Source organism: Jaculus jaculus, chromosome 14 (assembly GCF_020740685.1).
Source record: "Jaculus jaculus isolate mJacJac1 chromosome 14, mJacJac1.mat.Y.cur, whole genome shotgun sequence".
Taxonomy (NCBI): Eukaryota; Metazoa; Chordata; class Mammalia; order Rodentia; family Dipodidae; genus Jaculus; species Jaculus jaculus.
Window position 1 is genome coordinate 7,743,019 of NC_059115.1, and position 15,597 is coordinate 7,758,615.

Below are 15,597 nucleotides of genomic sequence, written 5' to 3' on the forward strand. Positions count from 1 at the left end.
GTGAGATGGCTTAGCGGTTAAGGCGCTTGCCTGTGAAGCCTAAGGAAGCAGGTTTGATTACCCAGTTCCCATGTAAGCCAGATGCACAAGGTGGCACATGCAGCTGGAATTTGCTTGTACTGGCTAGAGGTCGGCACACCCATTCTCTCTACCTATCTGCCTCTCTCTTTCAAAGTAAATAAATAATACAAAGTTGAAGAAAGGCTGTTAAAAATTCAGGTTCCAGGGCTGGAGAGACTGCTTAGCTGTTAAGGCGCTTGACTGAGAAGCCTATGGACTCAACTCTCCAGGTCCCACTAAGCCAGATGCACAGTGACGCAAGCACACGGGGTCGCACATGGGCACAAGGGCACGCACACGTCTGGAGTTTGATTGCAGTGGCTGAAGGCCCTGGCGTGCCAATTCTCTCCCTCCCTCCCTCCCTCCCTCCCTCCCTCCCTCCCTCCCTCCCTTCCTCCCTCTCTCTCTCTCATACAAAAATTAAAAGGATGGGCTGGAGAGATAGCTCAGTGGTTAAGGCACTTGTCTATGAAGGATAAGTATCCAGGTTCGATTTTCCAGGACCCACATAAGCCATATGCACATAGTGGTGCATGTGTCTGGAGTTCGTTTGCAGTGGCTGTCGGCCCTGGTGCACCTCTCTCTCTCTCTGATTTCTCTCTGCTTGCAAATAGATTAAAACAAAAATATTTTAAAATAAATAAATACAGCTGGAGAGATGGCTTAGTAGTTAAGGTGCTTACCTGTGAAGCCTAAGGATCCAGGTTCAGTCGCCCAGATCCCAGGTAAGCCAAATGCACATAGTAGCACATGCATCTGGCATTTATTTGCAGTGGTTAGAGGCCCCGGAAAACCTGATCTCTCTCTTCCTCTCTCTCTCTCTCTCTGTCTCTCATAAATAAATAATAAAAATTAAAAGGCCAGTCTGTTGCTGGAGAGATGGTTCAGCTGTTAAAGGTGCTGGCTTGCGCAGCCTGAGGGCCTGAAGGGCCTGATGCCCAGGGTTCAATTACCCGGTATCCATGTAAAGCCGGACGCACAAAAGTGGCTCAGGTATCTGGAGTTGGTTTGCTCGCCCAATCTCTCTGTTTCTCTCTCTTTGTCTCAAATAAGTAGGTAATTTTTTAAAATTCGGGTTCTGCGGGCTTGGTGGCTTACAACTTTAATCCCAGCACCCAGAAGGCAGAGAGGTAGGAGAATCACTGTGAGTTTGAGGCCAGCCAGAGACTACAGAGTGAGTTCCATGTCAGCCTGGGCTAGGGTGAGACATTACCTCTAAATAAATAAATAAATAAATAAATAAAAATTCAGGTTCCAACACTCTTACTGCCCAGATCTTAGTTGTAAAATCATTCTCCAATAAAAGGAAGTAAAGTACTTAGAAGTGGCCAGGGCTGTGGCTGGGTGGGAAATCATGGAGTCTGGAACCATTTGCATGGCCAAAAAGGGAGTTTTACACATGTGCGCCCACACACACACACACACACACACACACACACACACACACACGTTTGTATGCACACATGCACACACATATCAAAGAGACACAGAAGGCAACTGAAAAAGCTCTCAGTGGCCAAAGCTGGATCAACTGAACAACAAAACCAAGTGATATTGAACTTATAAAGTATGTTCATAAGCTCATGTGGACCTAAAGAACTAGATATGGAACCAATAAAAGGGGAGAGGAACCAGGTGTGGTGGTGCACACCTTTCATCCCAACACTTGGGAGGCAGAGGTAGGAGGATCTCTGTGAGTTCAAGGACACCCTGAGACTACATAGTGAATTCCAGGTCAGCCTGGGCTAAAGTGAGACCCTACCTGGAAAAAAAAGGAGAATTCCAAGTACCTTTCTTCTTTTCTTTTCATTCATTCATTCATTCATTCATTCATTTTTAAAAAAGAAAATATTTGTGGGCTGGAGAGATGGCTTAGTGGTTAAGGTGCTTGGTTGCAAGGCCCAGGTTCGATTCCCCAGAATTGAACGTAGGCCAGATGCACAAGGTGGTGCATGCATCTGGAATTCATTTGCAGTGGCTGGAGGCCCAGGCATGTCCATTATTCCCCCCCACACACTCTTTCTCTTGCTCAAATAAATAAAAATTGTGAGGAGCTGGAGAAATGGCTTAGTAGTTAAGGCACTTGCCTGTGAAGGCTGGAGTGCATCTGGAGTTCATTTGCAGTATCTGGAGGCCCTGGTGTGCCCATTCTATCTCTTTCTCAACCTAACTCCCTCCAATAAATAAATATTTTTTTAACTGTGAGAAAAGCAATAGAGAATATGGGCACCCCAGGGCCTCTTGCTGCTGTAAGCAAACTCCAGACACATGCGCCACTTTGTGCACCTGGCTTTATCTGAGTACTGGGGAATTGAACCTGGCTAGGCTTTGTGAGCAAGTGCTTTTACACGCTGAACCATCTCCCCAGCCCCAAATACTTTTTTATTGTTGTTTATTTTTATTTATTTGAGAGTGACAGGCGCCACCTTGTGCATCTGGCTTACATGGGCTTGGGGAATTGAGCCTCGAACCAGGGTCCTTAGGCTTCACAGGTAAGCACTTAACTGCTAAGCCATCTCTCCAGCCCCTAAGTACTTTTTTCATGTGCTAGGCTATTGAGAAAGTGGAGCCTAACTCCCTCACTCTTTGTGTGGCCGCACAGTGACTTCCTTCCAGAGTACAGCATAGGAAACCGGTGAGGAGCCTTCAGCTAACAGTAGAGATGTCCAGCATTCTCAGCCATGCAATAGAGGTTAACGTCAAATTAGTCACGTTCACAATGTGTACCTTTTATGTGATTAAAATGGTGCTTTGAGCCAGGCATGGTGGCACACCCAGCATTTGGGAGGCAGAGGTAGGAGGATCACTGTGAGTTCAAGGCCACTCTGAGACTACTTAGTGAATTCTCAGCCTGAGCTAGAGTGAGACCCTACCTTGGAAAAGAAAAAAGTGCTTCGGAGGCACGAGAGATGGCTTAGTGGTTGGGGCACTTGCCTTCACAGCCTAGAGACTCAGGTCCAATTCCCCAGTGCCCACATAAACCAGATGCACAAGGAGGTATATAATCTGGAGTTTGTTTGCAGTGGCTGGAGCCCCTGGCATGCCCATTCTCTCTGTCTCTGTCTCTGTTTCTCTCTCAAGTAAATATTATTTAAAAAAAATAGGCAAGTCTCATTCAAGATACTTTTCTCTATCAGTACTCCTCAAAAATTTCATGTAATCAAAACACAGGAAATCTGAGAAACTGCCACCAAATCTAGAAGCCTAAGGGGCCATGACTACTAAGTGGAATGTGGGATTCTCCGTGGCATGCTGGAAAAGCACATTAGATAAGCAATGCATAGGCCTTGGTTAACAACACCGTACTGGCAAGCTGGGCATGGTAGCGCACACCTTTAATCCCAGCATTCAGGAGGCAGAGGTAGGAGGATCACTGTGAGTTCAAGGCCACCCTGAGACTACATAGTGAATTCCAGGGCAGCCTGGGCTAGAGTGAGATCCTACCTAAATAAATAAATAAATAAATAAATAAATAAATAAATAAATAAATAAATAAAACAGTACTGTATTGGCAATGGTTCACCTGTTGTTTAAGCATGGCACACTAATGTATTAAGGCTTGGCAGATAGCTCAGTGGCAGAGTGCTTGCTTGGCATGCATGGTACTCTGGGTTCATTCTGCAACACCACCAGAGAAAAAAGCTGACAAGCTAATGGAAGGTGTCCACAATAGGAGGACCTTGGTATTGTGCAGGTGATAATGGTGACATCTTTGCAAATTGTTCTACGTGCCTAAAACTATTCTAAAAGGCATCTCTAAGTAAAATCAGGTTTCAGGGCTCTGAACGTATGGTGGTGCCCAGGAAATCTGTGTTTTCTCTACCAAACACCCCAGCTGGTTAGCAAGCCAAGAACCCAGGCCCACTGAAAATACCCCATTGAAAATACTGTTGTCTGGGGTATGTGCGGGCAAGCAGGACAGGGCAGAAAAGAATTCTTTGCCTGTTCCTCTTTTATGCGTGAAACAGACTTTTGTGTTACACCTCGAGTGGCTGCCAGTGCTCTAACTGCAGGGCAGCGGGGGGGGGGGGGCGAGCCCAGCAACCACAGACAGTTTTGCTTCCTCACCAGCCGCTGGCTGGTGTGCACTACCGTAAACGCCTCTGTTGGTTTCAGGCGGTTCCGCTTCAGGGTGACTTGTTATGCAGTAACAGGTAACTACTCTACCCCTCAACCCTTCAGACCAGACTTGGGTTTCCTGAGTCCTGAAGTTCAGTCACTCTGGTGAAGCCCACGCGGGGCAGCAGCAGAGTGCTCACTGAATTAGCCATGTCCCCGTGTCATGAGCGCAGACACCACATACTTAATTAGCGTTTCCTCACTGAACAGACGAGAGAACCATCGTCATCCTACTTTACACTGGAAAGTGAGGTTCAGACAGGAAAGTGATTTGTTGAATCAGGTCACAGTGAAGGAAAAGGAGCCAAGGTGCCCTGTGCAGGTTCTTGGCATTAAGATGTAGCTAAACCGTTCTCGGTACTGCCGCTGCTGGCCTCCAGGGGTCCTTCATTTCACAGCTAAGCCTCCAAAACCATGTACATTCATTCCCGAGGTTTAAGCCAAGCCAACCCTTCCGTCATTGGCCTCATGCCGTCACCTTGTTTGCTCATTCACGAGTGTTGTGTCCCTTCCCGTAAAACAAAGCTCCCAGAGGAAAGGGGCCTAGACCCTCCTGCTTGAGAACGAGCAGCTACTGGGACTGGGAGCTGCCGGGTATGCACCATGCAGGTGCTTTATCAACTCTGCTGGGTGGAGCCTACCTTCTCCTGCCCAGCTCACCTCAAGACCACAGCAGGCACCCGCAGCTCAGAAGCTTCTGGAAGGGAAGCCGACAGGCTGGGAAATTGGAGACAGCTGTTCAAGAACCCAATTTAATAAGGTTTATAAGCAGATGCATACAAAAACACACCTAACAACGTACAGTCATTGCAAGGCTAGGGACAGAAGGGAATGCAGGGAAGTCCTGCCTGGGAATGTCGGCTGTGTCAAGGACTTCCCATTGATTCCCAGTACCGTAGTCTCCTCCAGCAATGTATAATCCCACCCGTGGCCATCCAGACCTCCCTGCTCCAGGGGACTGAAAGGAAGACCATTCAACAGGAGAGAACGGAGCTTCTGGCCAGCCAACAGAGACTTCAGAGCCGTTCCACGACAGCTTCTCTGCCCATTTGTGGCCAAATGTCCATAAGTTTGCTAGTGAAGCTAGCCAGTGGGGGACAGAAAGGGTAGGGCCCAGAGGGGTGCTCCCACACCTCCTGGGAGGCCCAAGGAGAAGACACAAGGCTGGAGGTCCCTCTTCCCCATGCAGATTAACTGGCTGCAGGGAGTCACCATTGCAGAGGACCCATGTCAGCCCCCAGCTCCTCCTCTTCCTCGTCTTCCTCCTCCTTTAGTCGGTAGGGCTTCACAGGCCACTTCACCCTGATGGGCTCCACGTGCTCCTGAAGGCGGTGGCGCTTCATGTGGGCATTGCGACTCTTGATCTTGTCGAACACCCTGAGGAGTTGTGGGGACACGGGTCAGAGCAGGAGTTGCTCAGGGAGGCCAGGCCTGGGCCGAGGTGGAGCACCAGAGGGAAGGCGCACCTCTCACACTCTCGGCATGGAAAAACACCCTGGCTCTCCACACTCCCTGGGGGTTCTGGAGTGCGCTTGGGGGCAGCGCTTGGGCTGGAGTTGAGGATTGACTCCCTCCTGTAACTCTTGGTCTTTAACTTTAACTCAGGAGTCGGACGGTAGCTGGGCCTTTCCCGAGGGCTGCAAGTGACCTGCTGAGGGGAAAAGATGGCATATGGACACTGACGCTGCCTTCCTGTAAGGGAGGCCAACATTTGTGGTCTGCATCCTATGCAGGGAGACCCTTCCCCTGGGAGCCTCCCTACCCCGTCCCTGGCTGGACCAGAGGTACACTCCAGGCAGCTCTCGTGTGGATCCTCTACCTTTTCTTCTGTCCTCTCTACCTCATCCAGCTTTCTCCTGACCCTCTTCTCCAGCCCTGGCACTCTGCCGCAGTCAAACTTGATCATCTTTTTCCAGATGTAATAATATTCGACACACTGTGCTACACTCTTGGTCTGGATCTAGTGGGGAAAAGCAGAAGCAGGCAGTGCACAGTGCCTTACAGGCCATGGCACCTGGTCAAAGCCCTTCTCAATTCCTTTGCCTTTGGCTGGACAAAGGAAGGGTCTCAGTCGTCCCAGGAGATAAGCCACAAGTAGCTACCAATACTGTGTCCAGAACACTAGGAGCAGCAACCCAGCTCTGGAATTCTTCCCTATGGGAAGATCTGCCAGTACCACTGCAACTTCATGGCAACTGCCATACATGTACCAATTGGGGACTGAGGCCAAATGCCCTTGCTCTGTGAAGTACCCTGTAAAGGCAAGTGACCCACACGAGAGAAAGCAGCTCTACTGCACACAGTTGACAGCATTCAGGCCCTGCCACTTGCTCTTTCCTCCAGGGAGTCGTCTAATGAAAATGATTTCTGGAGCCAGGTTTTGTGGTACAGACTTATAATCTCAGCCCTCAGGAGGCTAAGGCAGGAAGGTGGAAAGTCTGAGGCCAGGCTGGGCTACACAATGAGAGATTATGTCAGAAATCAAAGACATATGGGGGGGCTCTGAAGAGATTACTTAGTGGTTACGCACTTGCCTGCAAAGCTTAAGAACTCAAGTTCAACTCTCCAGGTCCCACATAAACCAGACACAGTGACACAAGTATGCAATGCTGCACATGTGCACAAGGAGGCACACATATCTGGAGTTTGATTGCAATGGCTGGATGCCCTGGCACGCCAATTTGTTCATTCATTCTCTCTCTCTCTTGCATTTAAAAAAAAAGACCTATGGGGCTAGAGAGATGGCTTAGAGGTTAAGGTACTTACCTGCGAAGCCTAAGGACCCAAGCTTGATTCCCCAGTACCCACATAAGCCAGATGAATATAGTGGTGCATGCATCTGGAGTTCATTTGCGGTGCCTAGAGGCCCTGACACACCCATTGTGTGTGTCTCTCTCTCCAATAAATAAATAAAAATTTTAAAAATAAATTAAAGACATAACCTCCATGAAAACAAAATGGAAGCTGCACAGGGAGGCAAGTGAGACAGAGAGGGGGGGGGAGGGAGGGAGGGAGGGAGGGAGGGAGGGAGGGAGGGAGGGAGGGAGAAAGAGTGAGTGCTGGAGGCGTGGCTTAGTGGTAGAGCACTTTCTTAGCATGGGAGAGGCCCTGAATTCCATTTCCAGCACCAAAAAAGGAAAGAAAAGTAGCTGCTGGGGAAGGGAGTTTTCTTAGGAAAGTAATTGGCCAGAGAGCTCACTGCAGAAAATACTTTCTCCGCATGATTTTGTTACAGCCTTGTATGTGGTCACAAACTAGGAGTCAAAATAGCCTGTCTTCTGCCTAGGAAACAGCACCAAGTCAGAAGGAAAAGTTAGGGCTAGGAGGACTGCTCAGGGGGTAAAGTGCTTGCTTGCCTTTCAAGCATAAGGACCTGCATTGGATCCCCAGAACCCATGTAAAAATGCCAGGTTTGGTGGTGTCTGCAGTCCCAGACTGGAGATCGCTGGTGTTCACTGGCCAGCCAGTCTATCCCAATTAGGTAAGATCCAGGCCAATGAGAGACCCTATTTTACTTTGTGCATCTGGCTTTACTGGGTACTAGGGATTCAAATCTAGGCCTGTAGGCTTTGTGAGTAAATGTCTTTAACGGATGAGCTATTTTCTTTTCTAAAAAAATTATTTATTTGCAAGCAGAGAGGGATAGAGAAAAGAGAGTGGGTGATGGGTGCATCATAGCCTCCAGCCACTTGCAAATGAACATTCCAGATGCATACGCCACTATGCATCTGGCTTTACACAGGTATCGTGGACTCGAACCTGGGTTGTTAGGCTTTACAAGTAAGCGCCTTAACAGCTGAGCCATCTCTCCAGCCCCCACTGAAGCATTTCTTCAGTGAGACATCCTATCTCAAAAACAAAGGCAAAGTTGGGTGTGGTGGCACACACCTTTAATCCCTGCACTCAGGAGGCAGAGATTGGAGGATCGCCATGAGTTCAAGACTACCCTGAGACTACATAGTGAATTCCAGGTCAACCTGGGCTAGAGTGAGACCCTACCTTCAAAAACCAAAACCAAAACCAAAACAAAGGCAACTACTGCCTAAGGAATGGCCCCAGAGGTTACACACACACAAAGAAAATGAAGTCAGACTTCTGCTTCTAAACACAATGGAGCAATAGGTACAAATTTATTTTCCATCTAAAGCAATACAAGATGCAATCAAAATGAGTGAACAGTGCTAGGAAAGACACAGCTGGCAGTTGACTAAGGACTGGCTGAGAGAGGACTTGTACATGAATGTTTACAACAGCTTTATTTATGATGACCTCAGACTGGAAATCACTCAAACGTCCATCAGCTGGTGAATGGCTACATAAACTGTGGCCTATCCAGTGCCAGAATACTACTTAGCAGTGAAAAAGAGTGGACTGTTGAAACATGCAACAACGATGGACTTCAAAATGCCGGTGTTGCGTGTAAGAAGCCAGATGCAGTGAGTACACGCTGTGAGACTGGCCTGTCGATGCAGAGCCTGAGGCGCAATGGATCTCTAGAGCTAGGAAGCGGGCCCGGCTGGTCAGAGGCAGAGAAGCGGCATGGGGAAGAAGAGATGCTGAGTATCATGGGGATGCTCATTATCTTGATTGTGGCGATAGTTTCACACAAATACGTCAAACTTGTTAAATCGTGCACCTTGATTATATGAACTTTTTGTATGTGTCAAATCTTAGCCAGGCATGGTGGCACATGCCTTTGATTCCAGTACTTAGGATGCAGAGGAGGATCGCCATAAGTTCAAGGCCAACTTGAGACTACACAGCAAATTCCAGATCAGCCTGGGCTAGAGTAAGACCCTACCTTGAAAGAAAAAGTCTTTAAAAAACAGAAAATATGGCTGGAGAGGTGGCTTAGTGGTTAAGGCACTTGCTTGCAAGGCCAAAGGACTCAGGTTCTATTCCCCAGGACCCATGTAAGCCAGTTGTACAAGGTAGCACATGTGTCTGGAGTTTGTTTGCAGTGGCTGGAAGCCCTGGCATGTCCATTCTCTCTCTCTCTGAAATAAATAAATAAATAGAAAATTGTAGAATATTATATGTAATAATCTCATGCCTCTTTTCAGTGCATGCATGTATATGTATGTCTAAACAGTCAGAAATACTGTTAAGTGCCCAACCAGAGTGACCAGTACTTGTTGATCAGGAGGGTAGTGGAAGGAGGGCATGGGGGATTTGTTCTGAGTGCATAATGCCTTCTGAGATGACAAGCTGTTTATATTAAACTGAACTGTGGCCACAGGCAGGTGAGGGGCAGGGTCTTAGGCTACAAGGCCCTTCCACTCTGCCTGACAGCTGTGTGAGGCAGGGCTTGGATACCCTAGCCCTCTGTGCCTTACCGTTTTGTGTATCAGGTAAAAGTCCTTCTTGTGGGCACAGAATGCCTTCTTAAAGAGCCTCTTCTCCATGGGGGTCCAGATATCCGAACCTGACAGAGAACACAGCAAGAAGGAGAGGACGTTTCTCTCGAGGGATGTCATCCATGGTTGAGATGTGCACAGCCCTCGTCTTCAGAGCTGCCATTCCCAAGCATCATTTGTGTGTCACTCTTAGACAGCCCTCACAAAACCCCACATGACGGATGTGGTAGCTGGATTTTAATGGCTTGCCAACAGCAGGTAGGGTCCCCACTCCATCTCCCCCATGCCCTGGTCAGGAGTGCCACCCACTGGGTAGAGTCCTGAAGGAACTGTAGAACAGAGACAGGAAGATCCAGGAACAGAAAGTGCCTTCTGAGTCACCCTGGAGAGGACAGGCTCATCTGGGAAGGCAGAAAAGGCCTCTAAGAGAGGTAAGAAGCCAGAGGCAGACTCGCAAGGCCTGAGTGGCCAGCAGCCTTTCTCTATCACCTGTGTAGCGGTAGTCAGCCAGAGGGTGAGTCTGTGGCTTCTGGGGTCCTCTGAGTAAGAGAGTTTCCAGGGCAACCTGGAAGGAGAACAGATGGGGCCACTTACACTATAGGGATGAAAGAGGGAGGTTCATCTCCACCTGTTCATTTGAAAAACTCCTATGTCTCTAACGCTTCTGAAAGACATCTCTGCCATAGCAGTATGATTCCCTCTGCCAAGGAGATGGTGCAGATGACTCAAGTGCATGCTCCGTATTCCATCAGAGACTGGCATTCAGAGGAGCACTGTACCACCCAGCATTTCAGTTTGCTCTCTCCATAGTCCTCTCTCTAACTGATTTCCCTTTGGATGGTGCTATGGATGGAGCTCAGAGCCTTGCTCATGACAGGCAGCACTTTGCCACTGAATTGTATCCTTAGCCCTTGGATTTTTTTTTTTTTCCTTTGAGGTAGAGTCCCACTCTAATTCAGGCTGATCTGGAACTCTGTCTGCAGTCCCAGGCTGGCCTCAAACTTACAGAAATCCTCCTACCTTTACCTCCTGAGCCCTTAAACTTTAGACAGGACCTCATATTCTAGCCTAAAGTCTCCTGCCTCAGCCTCCTAAGTGCTGGAATTACAGGTGTGAGCTTTATATTTCTTAAAATATAAGCCCTATGAGGGCAGGGATTTTATCTTGCTCACCAGCATAACCTTTGTCAGGATCTGAGATTTAATTTCTGGGATCCAGAGCAAAATGAAAATAAGGATTCCCCAGGCGTGGTGGCACACACCTTTAATCCCAGCACTCAGTAGGCAGAAGGAGGAGGATTGCTGAGAGTTCAAAGCCACCCTGAGACTACAGAGTGAGTTCCAGGTCAGCCTGGACTAGAGCAAGACCCTACCTCAAACCTCCCCCCCCAAAAAAAAGGAAAATCGAGGATTCCTTGTTTCAAAAGCAGGAAGAATTCCCTGCTGGTGGCAACACAGCATTCAACCAGGTAGAGGCCCTGACTGTCCCTGACCCCAGTGCCTGCACAGGACAGTCCTACTCTGAACATATGTGTTGGCTGCGCCCTGAGAACCTACCATGTGCCAGTCAGGCGCCACCTCTCAGTTTAGCAGAAAGCATGACCATGTAACTCTCAGGTCCTAAACAAAGGTCTTCTCCTGTATTCAGGGCTGAGCCTTTCTCAGCCTCAGAATGCACAGCGATTTGATATCCTCAGATTTTTTGTTTTTGTGCTTTTTTTTTTTTTTTGAGGTAGGGTCTCACTCTAGCCCAGGCTGACCATTATGTATTCTCAGACTGGCCTCAAACTCACAATGATCCTCCTATTTCTGCCTCCCAAGTGCTGGGATTAAAAGTATGCACCACTACGCCTGGCCCGCAGATGTTTTTATACACTACTTTTTTTTTTCTTTGTCACTCTGTCTTTTGATCATTGTGTTTTAGTGCAGGAGTTAAACCATATACTTGACTTCCTCCAAAGTGCTCATTTTCACTAACAGAGGGCCGGGCTGTACTGAGAATTCCAGCAGTCCACTCATAAGGACCACGCCAGCTTCAAAGTGCTGTAGACAAGGACAGAAGCCTTTCTTCTGCTTCTCTTAGCTGGATACTCAAAGCACCTGGAATGCCCAGCCCCAGGAGAGCAGGGTGCCACGGGTCAGCCATGCCCCACCTGTCTCACCTGAACACTGCCCTGAGCTTCATGCAGGCAGTGCAGGGCGAGCTCCAGGTTGGTGCCCCCTCCTGGCATCACACTGGAGCATGCCACGTTGCAGAGCTCTGTCACTGTGGGGAGAGGAGATGGAGTCAGGTTGTGCCAGGGAGGAAACCTTCCCTGCAACATAGGGGCTCCTTTCCTCACATGTCTCCACCAAAGGCAGACTGAGGAGAGGGAGGGGGACAGGTGGAAGCACAGAAGCCTGGCTGGCACTGCTGTGGGTCTTCGGAGCAGCTGCTTGTGTGAGAGGTGGGGTGTGTAATATGGGAGAAGTGATGCTGGGCAGAGGGTACACTTCTTGTACAGATGGGGGGATGACACTCCCTGACATTGGAGGGGAAAGAGGGACCTTGGAAACCTGACCCAAAGCCTCAGACACCTCTGTCCTGTGTCTCGGGGTTGGTCATCACGTCTCCCCACGGCTTCCAGACGAGAGAAGCCACATGCTCGTCAATTCTGACCACCGGCCTCTCTTGCAGGTCCGGGATCTCAGCTTGAAAGCGGCTTCCTACGTTGATGTGTCTAAAACAAGTCCACACCACAAACACGAGACACATGGAGGAAACTGGGACGGGGAGTGCAGAGGAGCACATGTGCCTCACCTCGGCAGCCCACCATCTCAGACACCTTGCTACCTAGCACAGGTATTCTGCCATGGCCTTCTTTTCCCTGGCCACATTTCCAGCCTGGTTGCCTCTCTGGGGTCCAGAACAGGGAGGTTCATGCTGACATGTAGCACATGTGTCCAGCCACACCCCACAGAGGTCCTTGAGTCCTGTACTGCACCATCGTCACTTCTGCCTAGAACCCTGAGGTCTAAGGAATTCAGTCCTCTGTGCCCAACTATGTGTGACTGCACAGAAGGAATGAGGAGGAGCTCCCTAATGACACCCGGGGACAACCACAACTTATCCAGGGAGCCTCTGTGGCTATGTCTGTCCTCCCTGTGAAGAAGGGGCCCCTGGGAGAAAGAGGCCTGGGCACCATGGGTGTGAATGCATCCTCACTTGGTGGACGTGAGCTTTGTGAGTCCCAACTCACGGTTCAATGCTGATCTTAGTGTCGTCCTTCACCAGACAGATGCCAAAGGAGCCATCCACTCGATCTAGAAAACACAGTGAAGGGCCTGTAGAAGACCCATCAGCTGTGACCCCAAGGTCCCATGCCTGCCTTTGTGGACTTGGCTGGAAGCAGGCCTTTAATTGAGGTCCCATGAGAGGAGGAAATACTTCTGAAAATGCAGAGGCAGAAACCCAGTAATAAAACAAACAGAACCTAACTGACACACACATAGACATTAATACAGCAAATTAGGATTCCTGGAAATTGTCCCAAAGGGCATATAGCATTTGTAGAAATACATATTCAGGGAAATTGACTAAATCTTTATTTATTTTTTTTTTTTGAGGTAGGGTCTCACTCTAGGTCAGGCTGACCTGGAATTCACACTGTATTCTCAGGGTGGCCTTGAACTCATGGCAATCCTCCTACCTCTGCCTCCTGAGTGCTATGATTAAAGGCCTGCACCACCACACCAGCTTGACTAAATCTTAAGAATAACAGTCTATAACTTCTGAGCCAGGACTGGCTCCCTTTTCCACATAGCTCCCAGCTTGTGTAAAGCTGTACCCCAAGGGTTCCATTCCAGGAAGGTGCAGCCAAGATAAGATGCCCACTTTCCCCAGATCTTAGGCTAAAGAAAACTAAAGGAGGACTGAAGAGGTAGCTTAGATGTTAAGCTGCTTGCCTCCAAAGCCTAAGGACTCATGTTTGACTCTTCAGGTCCCACATAAGCCAGATGCACAGTAATATAAGCACGCAATGACACACATGCACACAAGGGGGCACACACTTCTAGAGTTTGATTGCAGAGGCTGGAGGCCCTGGCACCATGCCAAATCAGTGTCTGTCTGTCTGTCTGTCTGTCTCTCTCTCTCTCTCTCCCCCTCATTCTCTCATAAAAAAGGCCAGTCTGAGCCAGATGTGGTGGCGCATGCCTTTAATCCCAGCACTCGGGAGGCAGAGGTAGGAGGACTGCCATGAGTTCAAGGCCACCCTGACATGACAGAGTTAATTCCAGGTCAGCCTGGACCAGAGTGAGACCCTACCTCGAAAAACCAAAAAAAAAAAAAAAAAATTGTTATTCTATTTCCTTTCCTCTCCTTTTTTTTTTTTTTTTTTTTTTTTTTGACACAAGCCTAACAGTCTGATCTTTTTTTGTTGTTGTTGTTTGGTTTTTTTTTTCTTTTTTTTTTTGGTTTTTCGAGGTAGGGTCTCACTCTGGTCCAGGCTGACCTGGAATTAACTCTGTAGTCTCAGGGTGGCCTTGAACTCATGGCGATCCTCCTACCTCTGCCTCCTGAGTGCTGGGATTAAAGGCGTGCGCCACCACGCCAGGCTTAGAATAACAATTTCTTATCAAAGAATGGGGGAGAGAGAGATTGATTTCAGAAATGGAAATTCTAGAGTTAAAAAGTACAGTGATCAAAATCAATCTCATCAGGTTTGAGTTGGCAAAAGAAAACAATCAGTAAACTTGGAGACAGAAGAATAGATTATAGAGTAAGGAATCTAAAAATCAGAGGGGAAGAATGAAGAACAAAAGTCTTAGAGAAATGTAGAACATCATTAAATGCAATAACCATGTCATGGTTATACCAGAGAAAGAAAAAATGCACAGAAAACTCAGAAAGAAGCAATGGTAGAAAGCCTCCGCAATTTGGTGATAAACAGTATATGTATCCATGAAACTCTGTGAGCTGCAAATAGACTTACATCAGGCAAAAGTTGAAAGTCAAAGATAAAAATCTCAAGCTGGGTGTGGTGGCACACACCTTTAATTCCAGCGCTCAGGAGGCAGAGGTAGGAGAATTGCTGTGAGGTCGAGGCCACCCTCAGACTACAGAGTGAATTCCAAGTTAGCCTGGGCTACAGTGAGTCAACCCTACTTGAAAGAACAAAAATAAAAAAAATTAATGATATACAAGGAAACTTCAAAAAGTTAACAGTTAACTTCTCATCAGAAACAACAGTGGTCAGAGCACAGTAGGACAACATACTCAACATGCTAGAGATAAATGTCATCCAAGAGTCTCATATCCAAAAAGTTAACCTTTCAAAGAGCAGTAACAGAGCTGGGCATGGTGGCGCACGCCTTTAATTCCAGCACTCGGGAGGATCGCTGTGAGTTTGAGGCCACCCTGAGATTACACAGTGAATTCCAGGTCAGCCTCGGCTAGAGTGAGACCCTACCTCAAATTAAAAAAAAAGTAGTAACAGGCCTGGTGTGGTGGCGCATACCTTTAATCCCAGCTCTCGGGAGGCAGAAATAGGAGAATCACTATGAGGTCGAGGCCACCCTGAGACTACAGAGTGAATTCCAAGTCAGCCTGGGCTAAAGTGAAATCCTACCTCAAAAAAAAAAAAAAAAAAAAAAAAGCAGTAACAGGCTAGAGAGATGACTTACCTGTTAAGGCACTTGCCTGCAAAGCCAAAGGATGACACATGTATCTGCAGTTTGCCTGCAGTGGCTAGAGGCTCTGGCACACCCATTCTCTCTTTCTCTCTCTCTTTTTCTCTCTCTCTCTCTCATATACATATAATAATTTTTTAAAAACAAGAAAAAGCAGAAATCCAGAGGCTACAAAGAATTCAACACTAGATCAGACTGTCAACAGTCCTACCATGGCTCAGAAAACATTACAGAAGATGGGAGCGTAGAGATTGTTAAGAGCCACAGAGTTGGGTATGAATACTCTGAAGCACAGTCCCCCCACTGGAACTGACTGAGGCCTTCTTGGCCCCACAGTGGTTACCAAGCCCCACTAAGGAAGGCCTATCGAGTAATGGGAGCAGGGTGATAAG

The 15,597-nt window shown here is 48.0% G+C and overlaps 1 protein-coding gene across 1 annotated transcript in view; it reads right to left on the bottom strand.

Moving 5' to 3' along the window:
- Positions 1-4,988: 4,988 nt before the first annotated feature.
- Positions 4,989-15,597, bottom strand: part of Znf541 (zinc finger protein 541) — a 45,807-nt gene continuing 35,198 nt past the window's right edge. Inside the window, exons 9-16 of the mRNA XM_045134050.1 lie at positions 12,775-12,838; positions 12,113-12,255; positions 11,698-11,801; positions 10,026-10,101; positions 9,516-9,604; positions 5,999-6,139; positions 5,646-5,827; positions 4,989-5,556 (exon numbers count right to left, since the gene is read on the bottom strand). Of these exons, the coding sequence (XP_044989985.1) occupies positions 5,388-5,556; positions 5,646-5,827; positions 5,999-6,139; positions 9,516-9,604; positions 10,026-10,101; positions 11,698-11,801; positions 12,113-12,255; positions 12,775-12,838 (968 nt within the window). The 3' untranslated portion in view covers positions 4,989-5,387. The remainder of the gene's footprint in view (positions 5,557-5,645; positions 5,828-5,998; positions 6,140-9,515; positions 9,605-10,025; positions 10,102-11,697; positions 11,802-12,112; positions 12,256-12,774; positions 12,839-15,597) is intronic.